At 38.5% G+C, this 16,740-nt stretch overlaps 1 protein-coding gene across 1 annotated transcript in view; it reads left to right on the top strand.

The window, feature by feature from the left end:
* Positions 1-16,740, top strand: part of CRIM1 (cysteine rich transmembrane BMP regulator 1) — a 175,382-nt gene that overhangs the window by 69,126 nt on the left and 89,516 nt on the right. The window contains exon 3 of the mRNA XM_008643358.2: positions 15,829-16,071. Coding sequence (XP_008641580.2) covers positions 15,829-16,071 — 243 coding nt within the window. The remainder of the gene's footprint in view (positions 1-15,828; positions 16,072-16,740) is intronic.

Raw genomic sequence — 16,740 nt, 5'->3', positions numbered from 1 at the left:
GGAATGGTTTTGTGGGGTTTTGTTGTTTGGGGTTTTTTTCAGTCTGTGCTCTTAGTTACCACACTGTAATGCGCAGGACAAGAGACAATATGAATCCACACAAGTACTTACAAGTCCTTTCTTTAAGTCCTGTCAAGCATCTAAGGCAATTTATGCTAACTGAATATTTGTCCTTAAATCTTGCTATAAAAATAATTAATTTAGTAAGGCAGTCTTTCCACGTTTCTTAAACAATGCATTTACAGGTTACTTAAGCTTGTATTGTCCACTTTTGTGTGATCTAAGTGTTGCTTCTTTTTGTAGCATAACAAAAATTGTAGCTGAACGTGACATTTACTCAGCTTAATTTTTATTTATTTAATGTTTTTTTCCTGAAATAAGCTGGTGCTGGATAAGTTGGTGCTTAAGTATATTTTAAAGTGTCTTAAAATCGACTGCATAATTCAAGAAAATTATGTGAAGTGGAAGAAGGCCAGTTTATTGAAGTGATAATTAAAATCCTGCTTTATAGGATATCAGGTAAGTTGAGTGTGAGGTTAAGGGTTAAGTGCAAGAGATTTGTTAAACTTACTAGCTTTGTTTTCCTTTTAAGCATTAATGGGTCATAGTGCCTGGGGAGGGTATGCATGTGGTAAGAAATTTGGAGTAAAATTTTCAACTTTCTTCCTTTGTATTTCAATTATTCTTTCTTTTTATGCTGGTGGGATTCTTAAGGCATGTTTCACAAGGCATGCAGGTGACAGAATTGACATATTTGCATCCTATTTTGCCATTACTGATATATCAGTATTGCTTAATCTTGTCTTTCCTGCTTGGTTATATCACAGAGACTTTGGATAAATGTTAGTAAGTCTTGATCCAGATTTCCATGAAAGCAAGTACTTATTCTGTGTTGAGAAAGTGCATTCATTGCATAGATTGAAAGAAAGATTAGAACAGAATTGTTAGATTGTTGGCAGTAGTACTCAGCGGCATGTTTTACACGTTATTCTTTTTGTTGGAAAAAAAGTGAATTTTGAGTTGTGCTAATGAAAAGTCTCCTTTAAAACTCACCTCATTAATATTGCCTTTGTTAGCAATTAGCACCTACAACTGCTTTAACTAAAGACCTGGTTTTTTCATTTTTTCTCATTTACTTCTGTTGCTGCTGCTTTACTGTGAGGACTGCTGTTCACAGAGATGTACTGTGGAGGAGATATCTTAAGTGACATGTGAGATACCTCATCATGTAACACTAGATTTTATTCTCTCTGCTGTCTTTTTCCAGCCAAATAGGGGAAAACAATGAAATCTCTGCTTTGAGATGTGTAAGCACCAGTGTCTGTGGTATTTGATAAGGCTGTTTGGTGGCTTTTGCTTTCTGCTGTTACTTCGTTGAATGTCAACAGGCTTTCCTGGTTAGCACTGCTCAGGCTTTGCTCACTTCTGCAATGCTTGGCCTATATGAAAGAATAACTTCTCAGCCTTGGGATCTCTTGAATGTATTGTGTGAGTTTGTAGGATCAGTGCAGTATCATGGTTGTAAGGACCATTGCATCTTTTGAGAAAAAAATTTCCTAGTGTTTGGTAGTAACCTTAACTCCTTTCTTCTATTTTCCTTAGTCTGTTTCAAGCATTAGAACCATTTTGTTCACGAAAGCTCTCTATTAAAATTCTGGTCTTGCTGCTCATGTTGCCTCCCAGGGTGTGTTTGTGAGGTAGGATCCACTGTCATTGTAACATGAGAGTACAGAGCCAGTCCCTTCCTCGGGGCACTCAGTAGATACTGTTCAAATCCGCATTTGCTGTCTTCCCACTTCTAGAGTTTTTCCAGGTTTGACACGGAGTCTGTCCTCACCAAATACAACAGTGTCCTCACCAAATACAACAAATACAACACAACAGTGTTTCTCTACTGTTTTAAAGATGATAATAACTTCTGTGGATAGTGTGCCATCTTCATACTTGACCAATTTATTAATAAGTCCGTATGCCTTGTCTCTGGTCACGGAACCACATACTCTGTAACATGTGTGCTGCAAACTTTTATACATAGGATTAATGTACATTGATTGTGTCCAGTTCCTGAATTTGATCTAAAAAATGGAATGGCTTTGGAGGTGACTGAATCCCAAACTTGTGCAAAGGGTGCCATCATGGGAATCTTGCTGGCAATAATACTAGTTTGCTTCACGTAGGAAGTGCATCTGTAGCTGCAGTTTCCTGGCAGTAGCTTCTGCCACAATGCCTAATGTTCCACAGTGGTTTGTAACCTGCATTTTAGTGCTTGTAAATTTAATCTGCATTCAAGATTTAGCCAAACTGCCATAAGAGATTATGCTAATCTAAAGCTTCTGCATCTGAACTTCCTAGTTTGTTCTATTTTCAGTTGTGTCGTGGAAGCTGCTGTGCAAGATGCCACAAAATATGTTCTTGCTTAGTGTTTAAGAGAAACTAATATTTTGTTTTAAGGTAGATTTTTACACAAAACAAGTACTTTGCTGTGTATTGTACTGATGGAGATGTATAATAAAAAAGACAGATTAGAAAAGATGTGAAATAAATAGTAATTGAGGTTTGCTTTAAAGAGGACATAAACAATAAGTGGATAACTTAAGAGGAAAGGTCAATGAAGAATAAAGATTAAGAAAAGCAGAGGGTGAAGAATCAGAAAAAAATGTCTGAGCCAGGATAATTTGTGATACTTTTTGATAGTATGATTAAAAAAAAATCCAAACAATACACTTGGGGATAAACAGATTACCGTGCTTGCAATCCTCTAGATCATTCCCCTTTAATCTGCTCTTGGAAACAAACTTTCCAGGTATTTAATACACAACTGTATGCTTCAAATGAGATCAGAAACTGAATCTAATTAAAGAACATTGCAGCCAACAACATTCTGAAATTGAGAGATTATTTTTATATATTTGGCATAGGATCATTGGTCTTTTTCCAGACTCTGTCTTTTTTTTGTAATACAAGGTGTTGGCTTCCATCCAGCTTGAAACAGAGGGGTCCAAGTTTAACGACTACTGAAGTCAGCAAAATACTTGTACTAGTGTTAACAGAAGCTCGGTACTGTGTAAACTCTGACTTTCTGCTTTTTTGTAGTTCTGACATTTAATTCCCTCTGTGGGTTGTTGCTGCTTTAAGGTAGAATAAGGGATGCTGCAAGAGAGTGGTGATACCTAGTAGTGTTTAATGTATGGTGGACTTGAAGCTGTGTTTAATGGATATCATCAATTTTTTTTTTTATGTACCTGCATAGTCCTATGCAGGCATCTGTTTAGTGACTGACTGAGGAATAAAGACTGTGGATATTGCATGATTCTTAGTTTGTCTTAAATGTAATCTGGTTTCTTACGTCTTGTGCAGCAGTAGCGCAGAGCAGAACAAACTTCTCATACTGTGATTCCTTGTGGTCTTACTGTGTTTGAGGGCTGGTTATGAATCCATGTGTGCATGTATTGCACACGCGCCACCACCCACCATCCCTGTGTAGGTTTTTCTGGTTAGGATACTGCTGTAGTGTGAAAGCAGGACTAGTAAGATGATTCTCAAATTTCCAGGGGTCTATTTTTCTAATCAGTTCTCAAAAACCTTCAGTCAAGCAGTAGGGCACCTGTCTTTTCAAGCTTAAGCTGTCTAGATCTTGGAATAAAATTAAAATTTCTCATGCTTCTTTTGTCTTGTTGCTTTTTTCCCCAGTATATATTTTGGTTTTCCTTTTTTGTTTGTGTGAATGACAGTTGTAAAAATGCAGAAACACCTTCAAACTAGCAGTGAAAGCAGGTATTGCAAGCAGGAGCTTGGAATTTAACAGAATTCCTTGCATGATTTTTAGATGCTTTATTTAATTTTATTTTGCCTAGTGCAAATGTTCTTTGGAGTCACGAAAGCACAGTTTCTATTATATTTATTTATTCCATATTTTTACATGGAATATGAGAAATTGCCTTCAGTATAAGAACCAAAGAACAGAGTGCTTTGGCTTCTTTTACACTGGAGTCTTCTGATAAGCTGCTTATTTCTGCATTTTGCATTTTAGGTGTCAAATGTGGCAGTTTATTAGAAGACTTTGCCTTTGGAGAAAAGATAATGTTTTGTGTGGAATATCCACCATTTCTGTATTCAGTGAAATGCTCCTAACTAGAATTTTGTAAAGTGTCATTTCTCAGCAAAAATAGATCTAGTAAGAACCAATATCTACTTTTTCTGGAGAACTGAGCTGTTTAATTCCTTCACGTTGACAATTTCTCTTCTAATTGGAAATGTTGTAAAAAGTTTGTAGAATCTCTTCACTGCAAGACACTAAGAATTTCTACATCAGAATTCTCTGATAGTCAGTATAGTGTCAGTATAGATTTCCTCTAAAATTATAATGGCCCCTTTTTGCTTTGCTGTCATATTTCTTATTATAGGTAGAGTTGTTTTCTGTTGTCCTAAGTAATGCATGGAAATTTTGTTCAATAATGATGCAGATTTGGTAACTGATGAGTAGCAAAGGAACAGTTAGAGTAGTTGGCATTAAAACTCATTCTGGGGAGACAACAGAAATGTTAATGTTAAAAAAGACATAAAGGAAAAAAGCAAGAATTTGGGAAGATCTCTGGTTGTATGGAAAATCTTGTATAATAAAAATGTGTTTAAATTCTAAAGTAGAGAGGTTATTTTGAAGGATTTAGGAAGAAGCTAAGCCAGAGAAGTCAAGAGAGATTAACCAAGGCAGTTGGGAGTGTGAAAATGTCTTGAAACACTGAGGCATTGGCCTTCGCCATTGGAAGCAGTCACTTTCTGTTTACCTAAAAGAAGGAAACTATGCTTCTCTTTGTAGTTTCTGACTACTGTGATGTGTTAGGTTAATAAAGAGAAGATCAAAATGTTGAACAGGGTTGATTTTCTTGATAATTATGCATCTTGAGTATTTTTGTGAAAGAATTTTAGAAACACATGGTTAAGCCTCTAATAAAAATACAGAGGTTAAGCTGGTAAGAGACAGAGGTTATTTGAACATAATAACTGGGAAAACTAGTTTGCATACTGGAGTTTACTTGCCAGAAGTGTCTTAAGGCATTTAGGTCCTTCTTGTACTGTGTGTGGGCTGGGTGTTGTGGGTTTTAGTGGGGTTTTTTAACATTTATCAGTTAATTATCAGAGAGAACTGCAAGAAAACACATACCTTAAATTTATTTGTATTAACCAAGCAAAACACTGAAGGGCAGACAGGAGTTGATTCAATTTTGCTAACAACAAAAACTACATTTCTTTGACTATCAAACCCCTCATTTCTAAGTTAATGTTTACAACTCTGGTGCTTTTTTTAATCAGCTCCAGAAAACTGATTGCCCTTTCTGCTGTTCCGTCTCAGTTGCTAGCTTCATACTCATGTGAATTCTTATTCCTTGTAAACTCATGTATGTATTTTCATTATAATTTGCATTTATTGCAAACACAAGAGTCCTTGTTCTGCTTATGTTTTTAGACTTTAAGTAAGAAGCTAAGAGTAACTTGAGACACTACTTTGGGTGTGATTATGTGGTAGAGTAAGTTGTTGGGTGCTCCTTTCATCTTGAGCTGTCTTCAGAGGTTTGTCCTTTGTGAGGTATACGGTGTGTCCTCGAATTCAAATCCCTTTCTCCTCTCCGCATCAAGGTGTGCATTGCAGTGCTTCTCCTTCAGTGAGTATTTGTGATTATTTCTCCAGATATCAGCTAGGCTCGTATCACGGGGGGGGGTCCGATGCTGGTCAGCACCGGTGTGCCACGACCTTCCTAGAAAGCGTGTCCTGCAAAGAACAACTCTTCCAGGGGCGGTGGCAGGCCACCCTGGGCAGCAGGTGACTTCAGCAAGTGTAGCAACTTCTCCACTAAGTGATTCCAGTTCTTGTGATATCAGCTCTTTGTGAAATCACCCAAGGTGAACTTGGGGACAGGGAGACAGGAGCCTCATTTGGCAGTTCCACAGAGGCAGCTTTTATTGTCCAGCAGCCCCTGTGAAGGGAAGGCCAGGGACAAAGGCTCCCTCCTGAGGGGCAGAAACAGGGAGCTTTTATGGGAAAGGCAGGGGGTGGGGGAGAAACCAACTAGCCAACTGGGTACAGGCTATCACCATATAGAAACAAGGCGTGCTGGGGGTGGTTCACTTTGTCACCATGACCCTGAGGAAGGTTGCTTATCTCTGGGAGAGTCTTTTTGCCCTCAGGCCTCTCTCCTCCAAGGGAGTGCAGAGGGCTCTTGTGCCAAGGGCTCCCAGCTCTCCAAAGGCTCGTACTGTTTTCTTAAGTTGTGCGAATCGAAATTGTTCCAAATAGTTGTGCTTTGTCATCATTTTGAAACTTACTCAGCATTACCTTTGGTTTTGCAGCTGAATATACTGTTGCAATAAACAGTACTTTCTGCTTTAAGTAAATTTACTGCTTGTGTACATTTTTGTAAGTCATCGAAGTACGTGCAGTTTATATTGATTATAAATCTAGTGTTTCCATTTTTGGTTTATTCACAGAATGATTTGGCATTCTTTAAAGTCCTGAGTCTATAGGTGAGACTATCTCATTTCTGTTTGCATACTCTTTCTTTGGAAATTTCAGTTGATTTGCCAATATATAAAGATTGAACAATAGTAGGAGTAGTACCATTCATCCAGCACAACAGGCTCTCTTATATAAAGAAATCACAGTATACAATGTTATTCCAGCCATGACAGTACTGAAAACATTTTTAAATTTTATTTTGCAATAGAGGCAACACAGCTGTAAATCTGACTACAGCTGTTGGCTCATTTCTCCAACTAACTTCTGAAGGATTTTTACCACTGGCGTTTAAAGGTGCTTTATTTCTGTTGAACGCAGTGCAGTTAGCAGTAGAAATGGGTCCTGTCCCAGGGATGGCACAGCTTCCCCTGTGTTCTGTGCAGTGGGCTGGGCTCATGTCCTTCATGTACAGTTCTGTCAGCTAATGTTATCTATTATTGATTTGGATTAACTTGTTGGCATCAAGCTAATACTTATTCGTTGAAAGCAGGTTTTGAATAAAATGAAGGAAAAGTAAAATTACCTTTGGGATTTCAAGACCTGAGTGCTTCTAAGCATAACAGAAGAATGCTGTGAGCTGGGAGATCTGAAACCAAATGCAGCTACTGCCACGAACATTATTGGTTTTATAGAACTTGCATTTGCATTTAGATGAAGGTGTTTGACAGATCCTCATTGAGTTTCTTAATTCCTTCTTCGGAAGACATCAGTTTTGGGTCAGGATTGTTTGCAATTCTGGTGTGGTGTTTTTTGGGGTTTGTTTGTTTGTTTTGATTTACCACTTTTCTTTTTAATATTTTAAGTATTGGAAAAGAAACTAGTTCAGGAAATGGAATTATAACATTGGAATAGCTTTGCTATTTACCCAGAGGGGATTACTGTCTTCCTTGACTGTAGCTGTCTCGAGTGATATAACCCTTTTTCTGGTTATTTGGTCCACAAAATGGAAAATCTTTGGGAAATCTGTAGTGAATACTGTGTTGCAAAAATGTGTATCAATGAATGCATGTTTGTTAAAGCTGGTATCTGTGACTGTCTTTTTGTGTGTCACTTTTTTTAGCCCAGGTTATTTCCATGCTGTTGTTATAATACGAGAAGATTAGGCTATAATGTGGGTGAGACAGGTTGCCCCACTGTGTGCCCATAAAATGCAGAGCACCAGAATGCTGGGAAGTGTAGCAAGACTCATTAAGAAAATAGAACGGATTTTAAATAAAGTCCAGTTTTAGGTAAAAGGTCAGGCTCTAGTTCCTTTTTTTATTTGTAGCAGTTCACCCATATACAGTACTGTGCATATTACACGTGTAAGTTAATCTCATTTTTTAATCTACTATAACTGCCCTTTTGATTCTTGAAAATCCTTTTGGGTGTTTTGCATTCCGATATCGATCCCTGTCTGTCTGACTGCTTCAGCTGGGTAATCATTTTTCTTGTTTATCTCTAATCCTTTAAATATTTCCTTCCTGCCACTGTATAACAGTACAGTATGCCTGTTGTTTGGAATGTATCTCAATGATGACTGTAAGATTGTACAATAAAAGTGACTGTGTTTGAGCCTAGATTTCACAGAAATGGTTTACAGTGAAACAAAAATAAAAAGCTGAACATGTGCCTTCAAAGCATGTATGCCAACTGTAGTGCATTGCTTTGCTTAGTCATGTAAAATGTTCATCTTTATAAACCGTAACCTATTCTGAACTACTCAGAAAAATGAAATATGAAGCTCGCTATTTCAAAGTGCTTCTTATTCTGTATTCTTTGTATTGACCTAACAGAAAGAGAATGTATTCTCTCCATCTCTGTGTGTGTATATCTGTGTATATCCATATGCATATGTATTAAAAACTTGATTTTAAAGGATCAACTGTAGAACAGTTTAAATATCTTGATAGAAACATTTGGACCCGTCTCTGATACTTCTTTTCAGCCATCTCCTCCAATAAAACATTCTGTCCTCGTTTCTATGGTGACTGAGTAACAGCATCACATGAAGTTCTGACAAAATGATAAAAATTCCTCCCTGAAATGGTTTCCTGAGAAGCATGGATGTGTTCCACTTCACCTGAAGAATGAGAAGACCCTCCCATCCCCATCAGGGCTTTTCTATTTCTCCCGCACTAGATTATACCCTCGGATCCTTTCACTGTACTAACCAATGCTTTAACAGTTCTGCTTTTCTCATTAAATAAAATTGGCATGTACTTTCTCTGCGTGTCAAAGCAGAGCATGCAAACATAATGAAGGAAAAGAATTTGATACAGAGGTGAAAGCAAAGTGTTTAATATTTCTTGAGGAGCCATTTTTATTTACATAGTGCTTTGGTATTAACAAAGATGGGGGGGGGGGAAGTTGAGGGGTGGTTTGGCTTGGTTTTTGTTACAACTGCTCTACTTAAACAAAAGAAATGAAGAACGCCTGAGATCTAGGCTTCCTATATTCAGTGACTGTCTTAATAAAAACATATCAAACTAGTACCCAGTATTGCATAAACCTTTCAGGAAGGTAAAGAAGCTGCCTTCTCTCAAAGAAAGCATTAGTTGCAACATAAGTGCTTCAGTAACTTGCCATTATACCTCCACTTCCCCATTAGAACTTTGTACGGTCATGGGAAGTATAATTTTAAAAACACATTGTAGCTTTTGATATGGAGAAACTTTGTGACAAAGTTCTGGGTTTATGGCTGTTGCTTTATAACAGACCCTTTCTGAAGTTAATGGAAAGAAAAAAATTCAAATCCATATCTTTATTTCTTATTATTATTCTATCCTTTGAAGATTGTTCTCTTCCCCCTCATACACCTTATAACAAGTATGCTGTGGTTGCAGTGAAAGGTCAGTTTGAGTGTTGTTGTGCCTCAACTTCTGAGATGCTCAGCTTTCCTGTACACTTCTGAGGTGAAAGTGAGAAATTTTTTTGGGACATCCTGACTTTTTAAGTGAATGATCCCTGTTTTAATGATAAAGCACACAGTGCATTGTATCTTATTCAGCTATTATTTTTCAATTATACATTGTAACTTAGGTTATTCTTAATAATTGTAGGGGGTACTCTCTCTTGCACTCAATAACAGCAAGGTCTTTTCGCAGTCTCTTAGCAAAGTACAAGGAAGTAAGCCTGAACCTCCAGACCTACAGAAGTAAAGTTTGTCCTGAAATGCAAAACTTCTACCAGTAGTAATTTATATCTAAAAATAACACTGTCACTGGTAAACTGGAGAACTGTATATTAAATTATCTCTAGAGCTGCCTTTTAGAGTAGGGATTAAGTTTGTTTCCAAGGAGAGGATTCTTGTTTGGAATTCATCAAAATGTTAGTTTTCCTGTCTGGATTGTGTTCAGTTTACTAAGAATGTTTTATTTCCAGCTACGTTTCTGAATTTCTTAAGAAAGTTGTCTGTCTCAGAATAGTTTGTTCGCAAAAGCTTGATTGATCCAGACTCTTCCTTTATCTATGTAGAGATTCTTTGTTGGCTCAGGCTGCTGAGATGTCAGGGATACTAGAATGCTACCAGCTTCGGTGGTGTTTGATGAAAGGCTATAAAGAGAATGTGTCCCACAGAGAAACCTCGTCAGAAAACCAACCAACATTTTCTTTTCTTTGTATAGTTATTTGAAATGCTGCTTTTTTTGAACATAAAAGCAGCATTTGCAGCCAGCAATGTTTTCCTTAGTGAGTTTTAGGTCATCAGTTCAGACTTTTAGGGGAAGCTTGGTGGATGCATCCCTGAAAAGTGATTGTTCTCCTTATTAATGGTTGGGATATTTTTTAAAGGATATACTGAAATGTGATTGAGTTTCATATGGTTTTTTTCTATTTCCTCAACTTCAGCAAGGCTTTTGACACTGTCTGTCACAACATCCTCATAGGGCAGACTCAGGGAGTATGGACTGGACGAGTGGACAGTGAGGTGGACTGAGACCTGGTGTCTTGGTTTGAGACAAGTTTAGGGGGAAACGCTCTGGAAGGAACCACTCCTCCACAGAAGGCAAGTTTTGGCACTCCCTCCCCCCACTGATGGAAAGGAATTTCTTGGAGGAAAGTGAAAAAACTATTTATTTAACAAACAAAGTGCTGGCAGGGCACAGGAAAAAATTAATAGCTATTCAATATTTAACCTCCTCACTGTGGAGAAAGCTGGTGGATTCAGAGTTCTTTTCTGTAGCTGGCTCAGCCCCTCCTGAGGTCCAAGGCCAGGATGCGGTGTCCTCTCAGCCTCCGTGCCGGTCCACGGGGTCCGATGATCTGGTTCTCGGATCACAGCTAGGCCAGACAGTTCCAGAAGAGGTAGTTACAGGAGGATTTCAGTATTCAGTCCTGGGAAAAACTTCTTGTCTCAGCTAACAGGTTAGCTAGAAGCAGGAGTCAACTCTCTCAGCTCTGCTGCGGCAAGAGAATGTGGGGGAGTGTGTATGAGTCCTTGAACACAAACCATGCTGGAGAATTTGCCCAGCTTCCCCCCCACCCCCTTTCCTCGGACCCGTTAAAGCTGCAGGACCCATTTCTGGATATAAAGCAGACCATAAGGGAATACATTGTCATAAAATCACCCCAAGACACCTGACTGAATGGCAGATCCCAGAGGGTTGTAATCAGTGGCACAGGGTCTAGTGGAGGCCTGTCAGCAGTGGTGTCCTCCAAGCTTCAATACGGGGTTCAGTATTGTTTAACTTGTTCATCAATGACCTGGATGAAGGAGCAGATGCCTCCTCAGCAAGTTCACTGATGACACAAAGCTGGGAGGAGTGGCCAATGCCCCAGAGGCTGTGCAGCCCTTCAGAAGGACCTCGACAGGCTGGAGAGATGGACAGGGGGGAGCCTTCTGAAATTCCACAAAAGGAAGTGCAGGGTTCTGCACCTGGGTAGGAATAACCCCAGGCACCAGCACAGGCTGGGGGCTGACCTGCAGGAAAGCAGCTCTGTAGAGAGGGATCTGGGGCTCCTGGTGGACAACAAGCTGTCCATGAGCCCTTGTGGCCAAGAAAGCCAATGGAATCCTGGGGTGCAGCAGGAAGAGCATTGGCAGCACGTCAAGGGAGGTGATCCTGCCCCTCTGCTCAGCCCTGGTGAGGCACATCTGGAGTGCTGTGTCCAGCTCTGGGCTCCTCAGGACAAGAGAGACGTGGAGCTCCTGGAGCAGCTCCAGTGGAGGGTAACAAAGATGATTAAGGGACTGGAGCATCTCTCTTATGAGGAAAGGCTGAGGGAGCTGGGCCTGTCCAGCCTCAGGAAGAGACACTGAGAGGGGACCTCATCAATGTCTGTGAGTATCTGAAGGGAGGTGCCAAGAGGATGGAGCCAGGCTCTGCTCAGTGGTGCCCAGCAATAGGACAGGAGGCAATGGGCAGAAACTGATGCACAGAAGTTCCACCTGAACGTGAGGAAGAATTTCTTTACTGTGTGGGTGACTGAGCACTGGAACAGATTGCTTAGAGAGGTATTGCACAATCCTGTGTCATGTTCTCTGGGGGGAAGCTGCTTGAGCAGTGAGATTGGACCAGATGACCCACAGTGGTCCCTTCCAACCTTATCTATACTGGGATTTTGTGATTAACTGTCTGATTCTGATAATCAAACAGCATAAGTGTATAGAAGTCCTCACTTCAGTAAATTAATTGGTGAGTTGTATAAGCAATTTCTTTCCTTTTTGGAATAGTAAATTTATTAAATGAGGCGTATCAGTTGTTTCAAATGTAGAGGTAGAACAATGTTTTATAAAAATATAAATTTAATTAGTGCAATAATTGTCCTGAGTACAGCCTCTTGGTTAAGAAACCATGTATCTGCTTTAGCAATTTTACTGTCTCTACATGCAGTTAGGGTTGTATGAAGTTCTTCTTGTGAAGGCATCTGCTCTATGGGTGTAGGACAATGCGACACATGTATCTTGCTGTGTAATCTGTGTATTAAGATGCCTTATTATTAAGGAATATGTATATATTTGCTATACTAATTTATTTCATAGTAAATCACATGTATAGTCCTATAGATAGGTCTCCCTTTCCACAAAAGCCTAATTTTTTGCATTCACCACAGTGCTTTGAAAAATTATGTTCTCCTGTTTCTGGACATACATAGTATTTGTTTATATTCTATTTATTATCAAAAAAAAGATAAGAAAATGGAGTTTAAGTCCTGATGCATTGTTTGACTTTGAAGACATGGGTCAGGAAGAACCTGATTTGTGTAACAGACGGTAACTTAAAACATCTAGGGGACAGGTCAGTGCTTTGCAGTGTATGTGTCTATTTGACAGAGAAGCAGCAGGCTCTGCTTCTTTTGGTCTGTTGAGAAGTTACTTTGAAACAGTCTGTCTGGTGTGTAAAAGGGGCAAAGTAGCAGAAATAGCACTGGTGAGTGATTTTTTGTGGAATACAGCTTGGCATTACCCTGCTTTCTGTCTTTTGAGGCTGTTGGCGTATTTTTAATTATTTTGTTCTTACATGGGGTTTTTTTAATGTTCCTTTTGTAAGGGCTAGAAGTGTTTGTTAATAAAGAAAAAAAGAGCTATTAAACAATTCTTGTTTGATGAAATCTTAAATAGCTGTATGTATTGGAATTAAATCAGGAATTCTGCTAAAACAGTGACATTCATTGCTGTATTAATGTTTGTCGTTTATTTTGAGAACAGATTAAATTTTGACACCTTCTTCGATGAAATAATGAAAAGATAGAACTAGTTTAGTGTAATGAATCCCTGTGGATAGAAAAGATCTTGTCATTTGCTGAGATAACAAGAAGAAAAACCTTGAAACTTTTCTGAATTGGTTGCTTAGAAGTAGTGGTTTTTATCCAAAATTGGTATCAAAGTGAGGAGCCCGCATCAGCTTTTACTGAGATGCAGTAAAGCTGAACCCCCACCTTCTTACATTGCAGTGAGTTCTGGACCTGGAATGCACTTACACTAGGGCGGTGCCAGCTGATGAAAGTTTTAACCAACATAGTAATGCTACACCTGGAGCTGCTGGATTTTCATGTTTTAGATAAAGATTATGCTTAAGGAAACACTTCATAGACTGCTGACCACATACCATTTTAGCCAGTAGCTGCTTTCCATAAAGGAAAATGACATCTAAATCAAGAAAAAAAGTGTGACATAGTCTGCAAAAAGTTTCTTAACCTGCCTTTGACTCTGCTGTGGGCTGGAGTTTGGGAAGCTGAAATATAATTGTCAGCGTGGTTGATTCAGCGTGGGTGAATATATTTGAGTTTCCTGTTGCTCAGTTGCATTTGTATATTGGGAAGGGAATATTTCAACATGTACATAGTTTGAGATGTAATTTGGAAGTACAGTATTTACATGAGTATTAGCAGGGAGTTATTAGTAGAGCTTTGTTTGTTTATTTTTTGGGATTATGAAGTACAAAACTAATAGTGATGTGGATTAAGAAGAAAAAGGTTTATAAATACCTACTGGTGTTATGCTACCCGGTATTGAAACATAAACATGTATTTTGCAAGATAGTGGTTAGGTTTAAACCATTTCCTCTGAAAACAGTGCTGGCTTTAGGTAAGACTCCTGTCGCAGTCTATTAACTTTAACTACATCGAGCAGAATAACGTGGAAAAGACTATTGAAGATAATAACTGTAAAACACTGAGTGAATATTTCATACAGAAATATTTTACATGGTTCTATATTTTAAATTTCTCTCTTCTATTGTTTGTGATGCTTCTTACATGTAGGTAGTGACATATCCTTGTTTTCCTATCTTTGCTAGGTGGTCTTACCAACTCCAGCAGTAGACTTTGCATTGGTCTTCAAAAAAGACCTATCTAGAGTCCTTAATAGTCTGAATTTGAACAGTTTGACGTGCATTTCTGACAAACCTTGCCTTTTGGAAAGTTAGCCAAATTGGTCAAAAATAGTTTTTATTGTATTTGACCTATTGCATTGGTCAAATTTTAATTGTATTGAATTATCTAAGCAGTCCTTAAGGAAATGCTTATTGTCATATAGATACATGTATGTATGTAAACGCAGTCAAGTGAAAAATAGCAGGTCAACTTTTTAAAATACTTATAATACGAAGTATTTGCATGAGAGATTGCGTGGGGATGGGATTATCTATTAGTCATGGAAATCAGAAGATCACTGGATGCATAACGCTAGGATAAATACAGTAATGAACAGTGGGAATTTAAGGGTCATCATGAGTACAAGTGCTCTATCAAGAGTCTGTCATGAGTATTTTAAAGGCTTTATTATTATTTTTAAGGGCTGCTACTGCAGCAGTTCTGTCACTGTGCATGTTGAGCAAACATGCAGTGGAAATGAAAATAATTTTAAAAGCTAGAATGTCAAGCCTTTTATTATATCCATAAACTAAAGGCTATCAATAAAATACTGAAACTAGTATGTTATCTATTATTTATACAACTCTGCAGTGAACCACTGTAACCAGTAATGTTCAGTCTGAACAATGTGTTTAATAAAGCAGATAAGAACCTAAACGTAAGAGTAGGTTTAAAAAAAAAATTGGTCTTAAAAATGTTATTTAAAGTTCTAAGCAAAATACGTATCTAGTCAAGGCTGTTTTAAATATAGATGGAAATAGTAGGATTTTTAACTGTAAGAAAAGAGCTATGGTGCGATCTAGTACCTCATTTAGGTTAGTAATCTTTGATGGTTTTAAGAAAAAATATAAAAGTACTTGTACATGAAGGAATCATAGAATATCCTGAGTTGGAAGGGACCCATAAGGATCATCAACAAACCTCACCATCATCATAGTCAAACCTCTTACCTTTTAGTATTAAAGCTGCTGAAGTACATAGGAACAACGCTTCTAATGTGAACATTGGGACTGTGTACAGAAAAAATCCTCTTCTGCTAATGTATGAGCTGTTCAAATATGTTAGCTGTTGAACTTTTAACTTGCTTTTTGAATATGTGAGAGCTCAGTTCAGGTTAATAAATCAATCCATTTAAGTCAGTCCATAATGGAAAGTCTTGGGAAACCGAAGGTATAGGTGTGAAAATCAGGGCTGACATGATATGACAAGTTGTTTCTTAACATCTTTGCCAAATGTGTGACTTCACAGCTCTACCTGAGGCTGTGTGGGTTCAACCCTCACACACATCACACGGATTGGAAACTTGTAGAAATATTTTATAAGGCAGCTGCCGTCTTGCAAATACCTATACTTTTTAAAGGATATTTGGAAATTTTCACTAATCAGTTCAGAAGCTGCTGTTTCCTTTTCTTTTTTACTATTTTGGGAGAAGGCAGAAGAGAGGGAGCTTTTTCTGAGTTTATCTTTACAGGTTCAGTGTTTTACTGACACATATGGCATGATGATTTTTCTCTCCTTTTCAGAAGAGAAACCTGATTGCTCCAAGGCCCGCTGTGAGGTCCAGTTTTCTCCTCGATGTCCAGAAGATTCCATCTTGATTGAAGGCTATGCTCCTCCTGGTGAATGCTGTCCACTCCCAAGCCGTTGTGTGTGTAATCCTGCAGGCTGCTTGAGGAAGGTTTGCCAACCTGGCTATTTGAATATATTGGTTTCTAAGGCATCGGGAAAGCCAGGGGAATGCTGTGATCTCTATGAATGCAAGCCAGGTAAAAGTAGACACAATTTCTTTTCCCATTTTTCAATTTTTTCTGTCTGAAAAGCAAAATAATCTATATAAATGCATCCAATAAAGCCTATATTGTTTTCTGAAGTGGTTTGTATTTTTTGCTGTAGGGAGTTTTAAGAGGTGAAGGTACATGGGACTGTAAAAATGAAGGTGTGTGTTAGGAGGGTAGAAGAACAGTGACTTTGAAATGATTGGGGAAGGAAAGAAACTAATGGATTTAAGGGAAGTGTAGAGCTTCGCATATGGGGATTAGAAATTAAGAGACCTGGTAATAAACCTTGTGTCTTCAGAGTCTAACTTGGTATCCTGAAGAATTGTAGGAAAGAAGAGTTAGAGAGGAACTGAACTACATGAATTATAGCTGAAATGCCATGTTGCTAGAAAAATATGGGATAAAGGGCAGAGTAAGGCCTGGGAGGTAGGTGTTCATGCAGATACTCTTGTGGGGGTGATGTCACCCATTTTACTGAGTATGTCACCAAGTCTATGGAGTTAACATGCTGAACAGAGAAAATTGTGTTTCCGTTTTTTGCCACAGACCTAAAAACTTAAGCTCTGTGAGTAATGCTTCCAGAACACTCTTCCTGCACCTCCATGTCTGCTTAACCAGCCTCATAGGGGTTTTGCACCAGCAAGGGCTTTCTGGTGG

This window comes from Corvus brachyrhynchos, unplaced genomic scaffold, assembly GCF_000691975.1.
Source record: "Corvus brachyrhynchos isolate BGI_N302 unplaced genomic scaffold, ASM69197v1 scaffold70, whole genome shotgun sequence".
Taxonomy (NCBI): domain Eukaryota; kingdom Metazoa; phylum Chordata; class Aves; order Passeriformes; family Corvidae; genus Corvus; species Corvus brachyrhynchos.
Note: the sequence above shows the minus strand (reverse complement) of the source record. Positions and strands in the feature narration are given on the sequence as shown.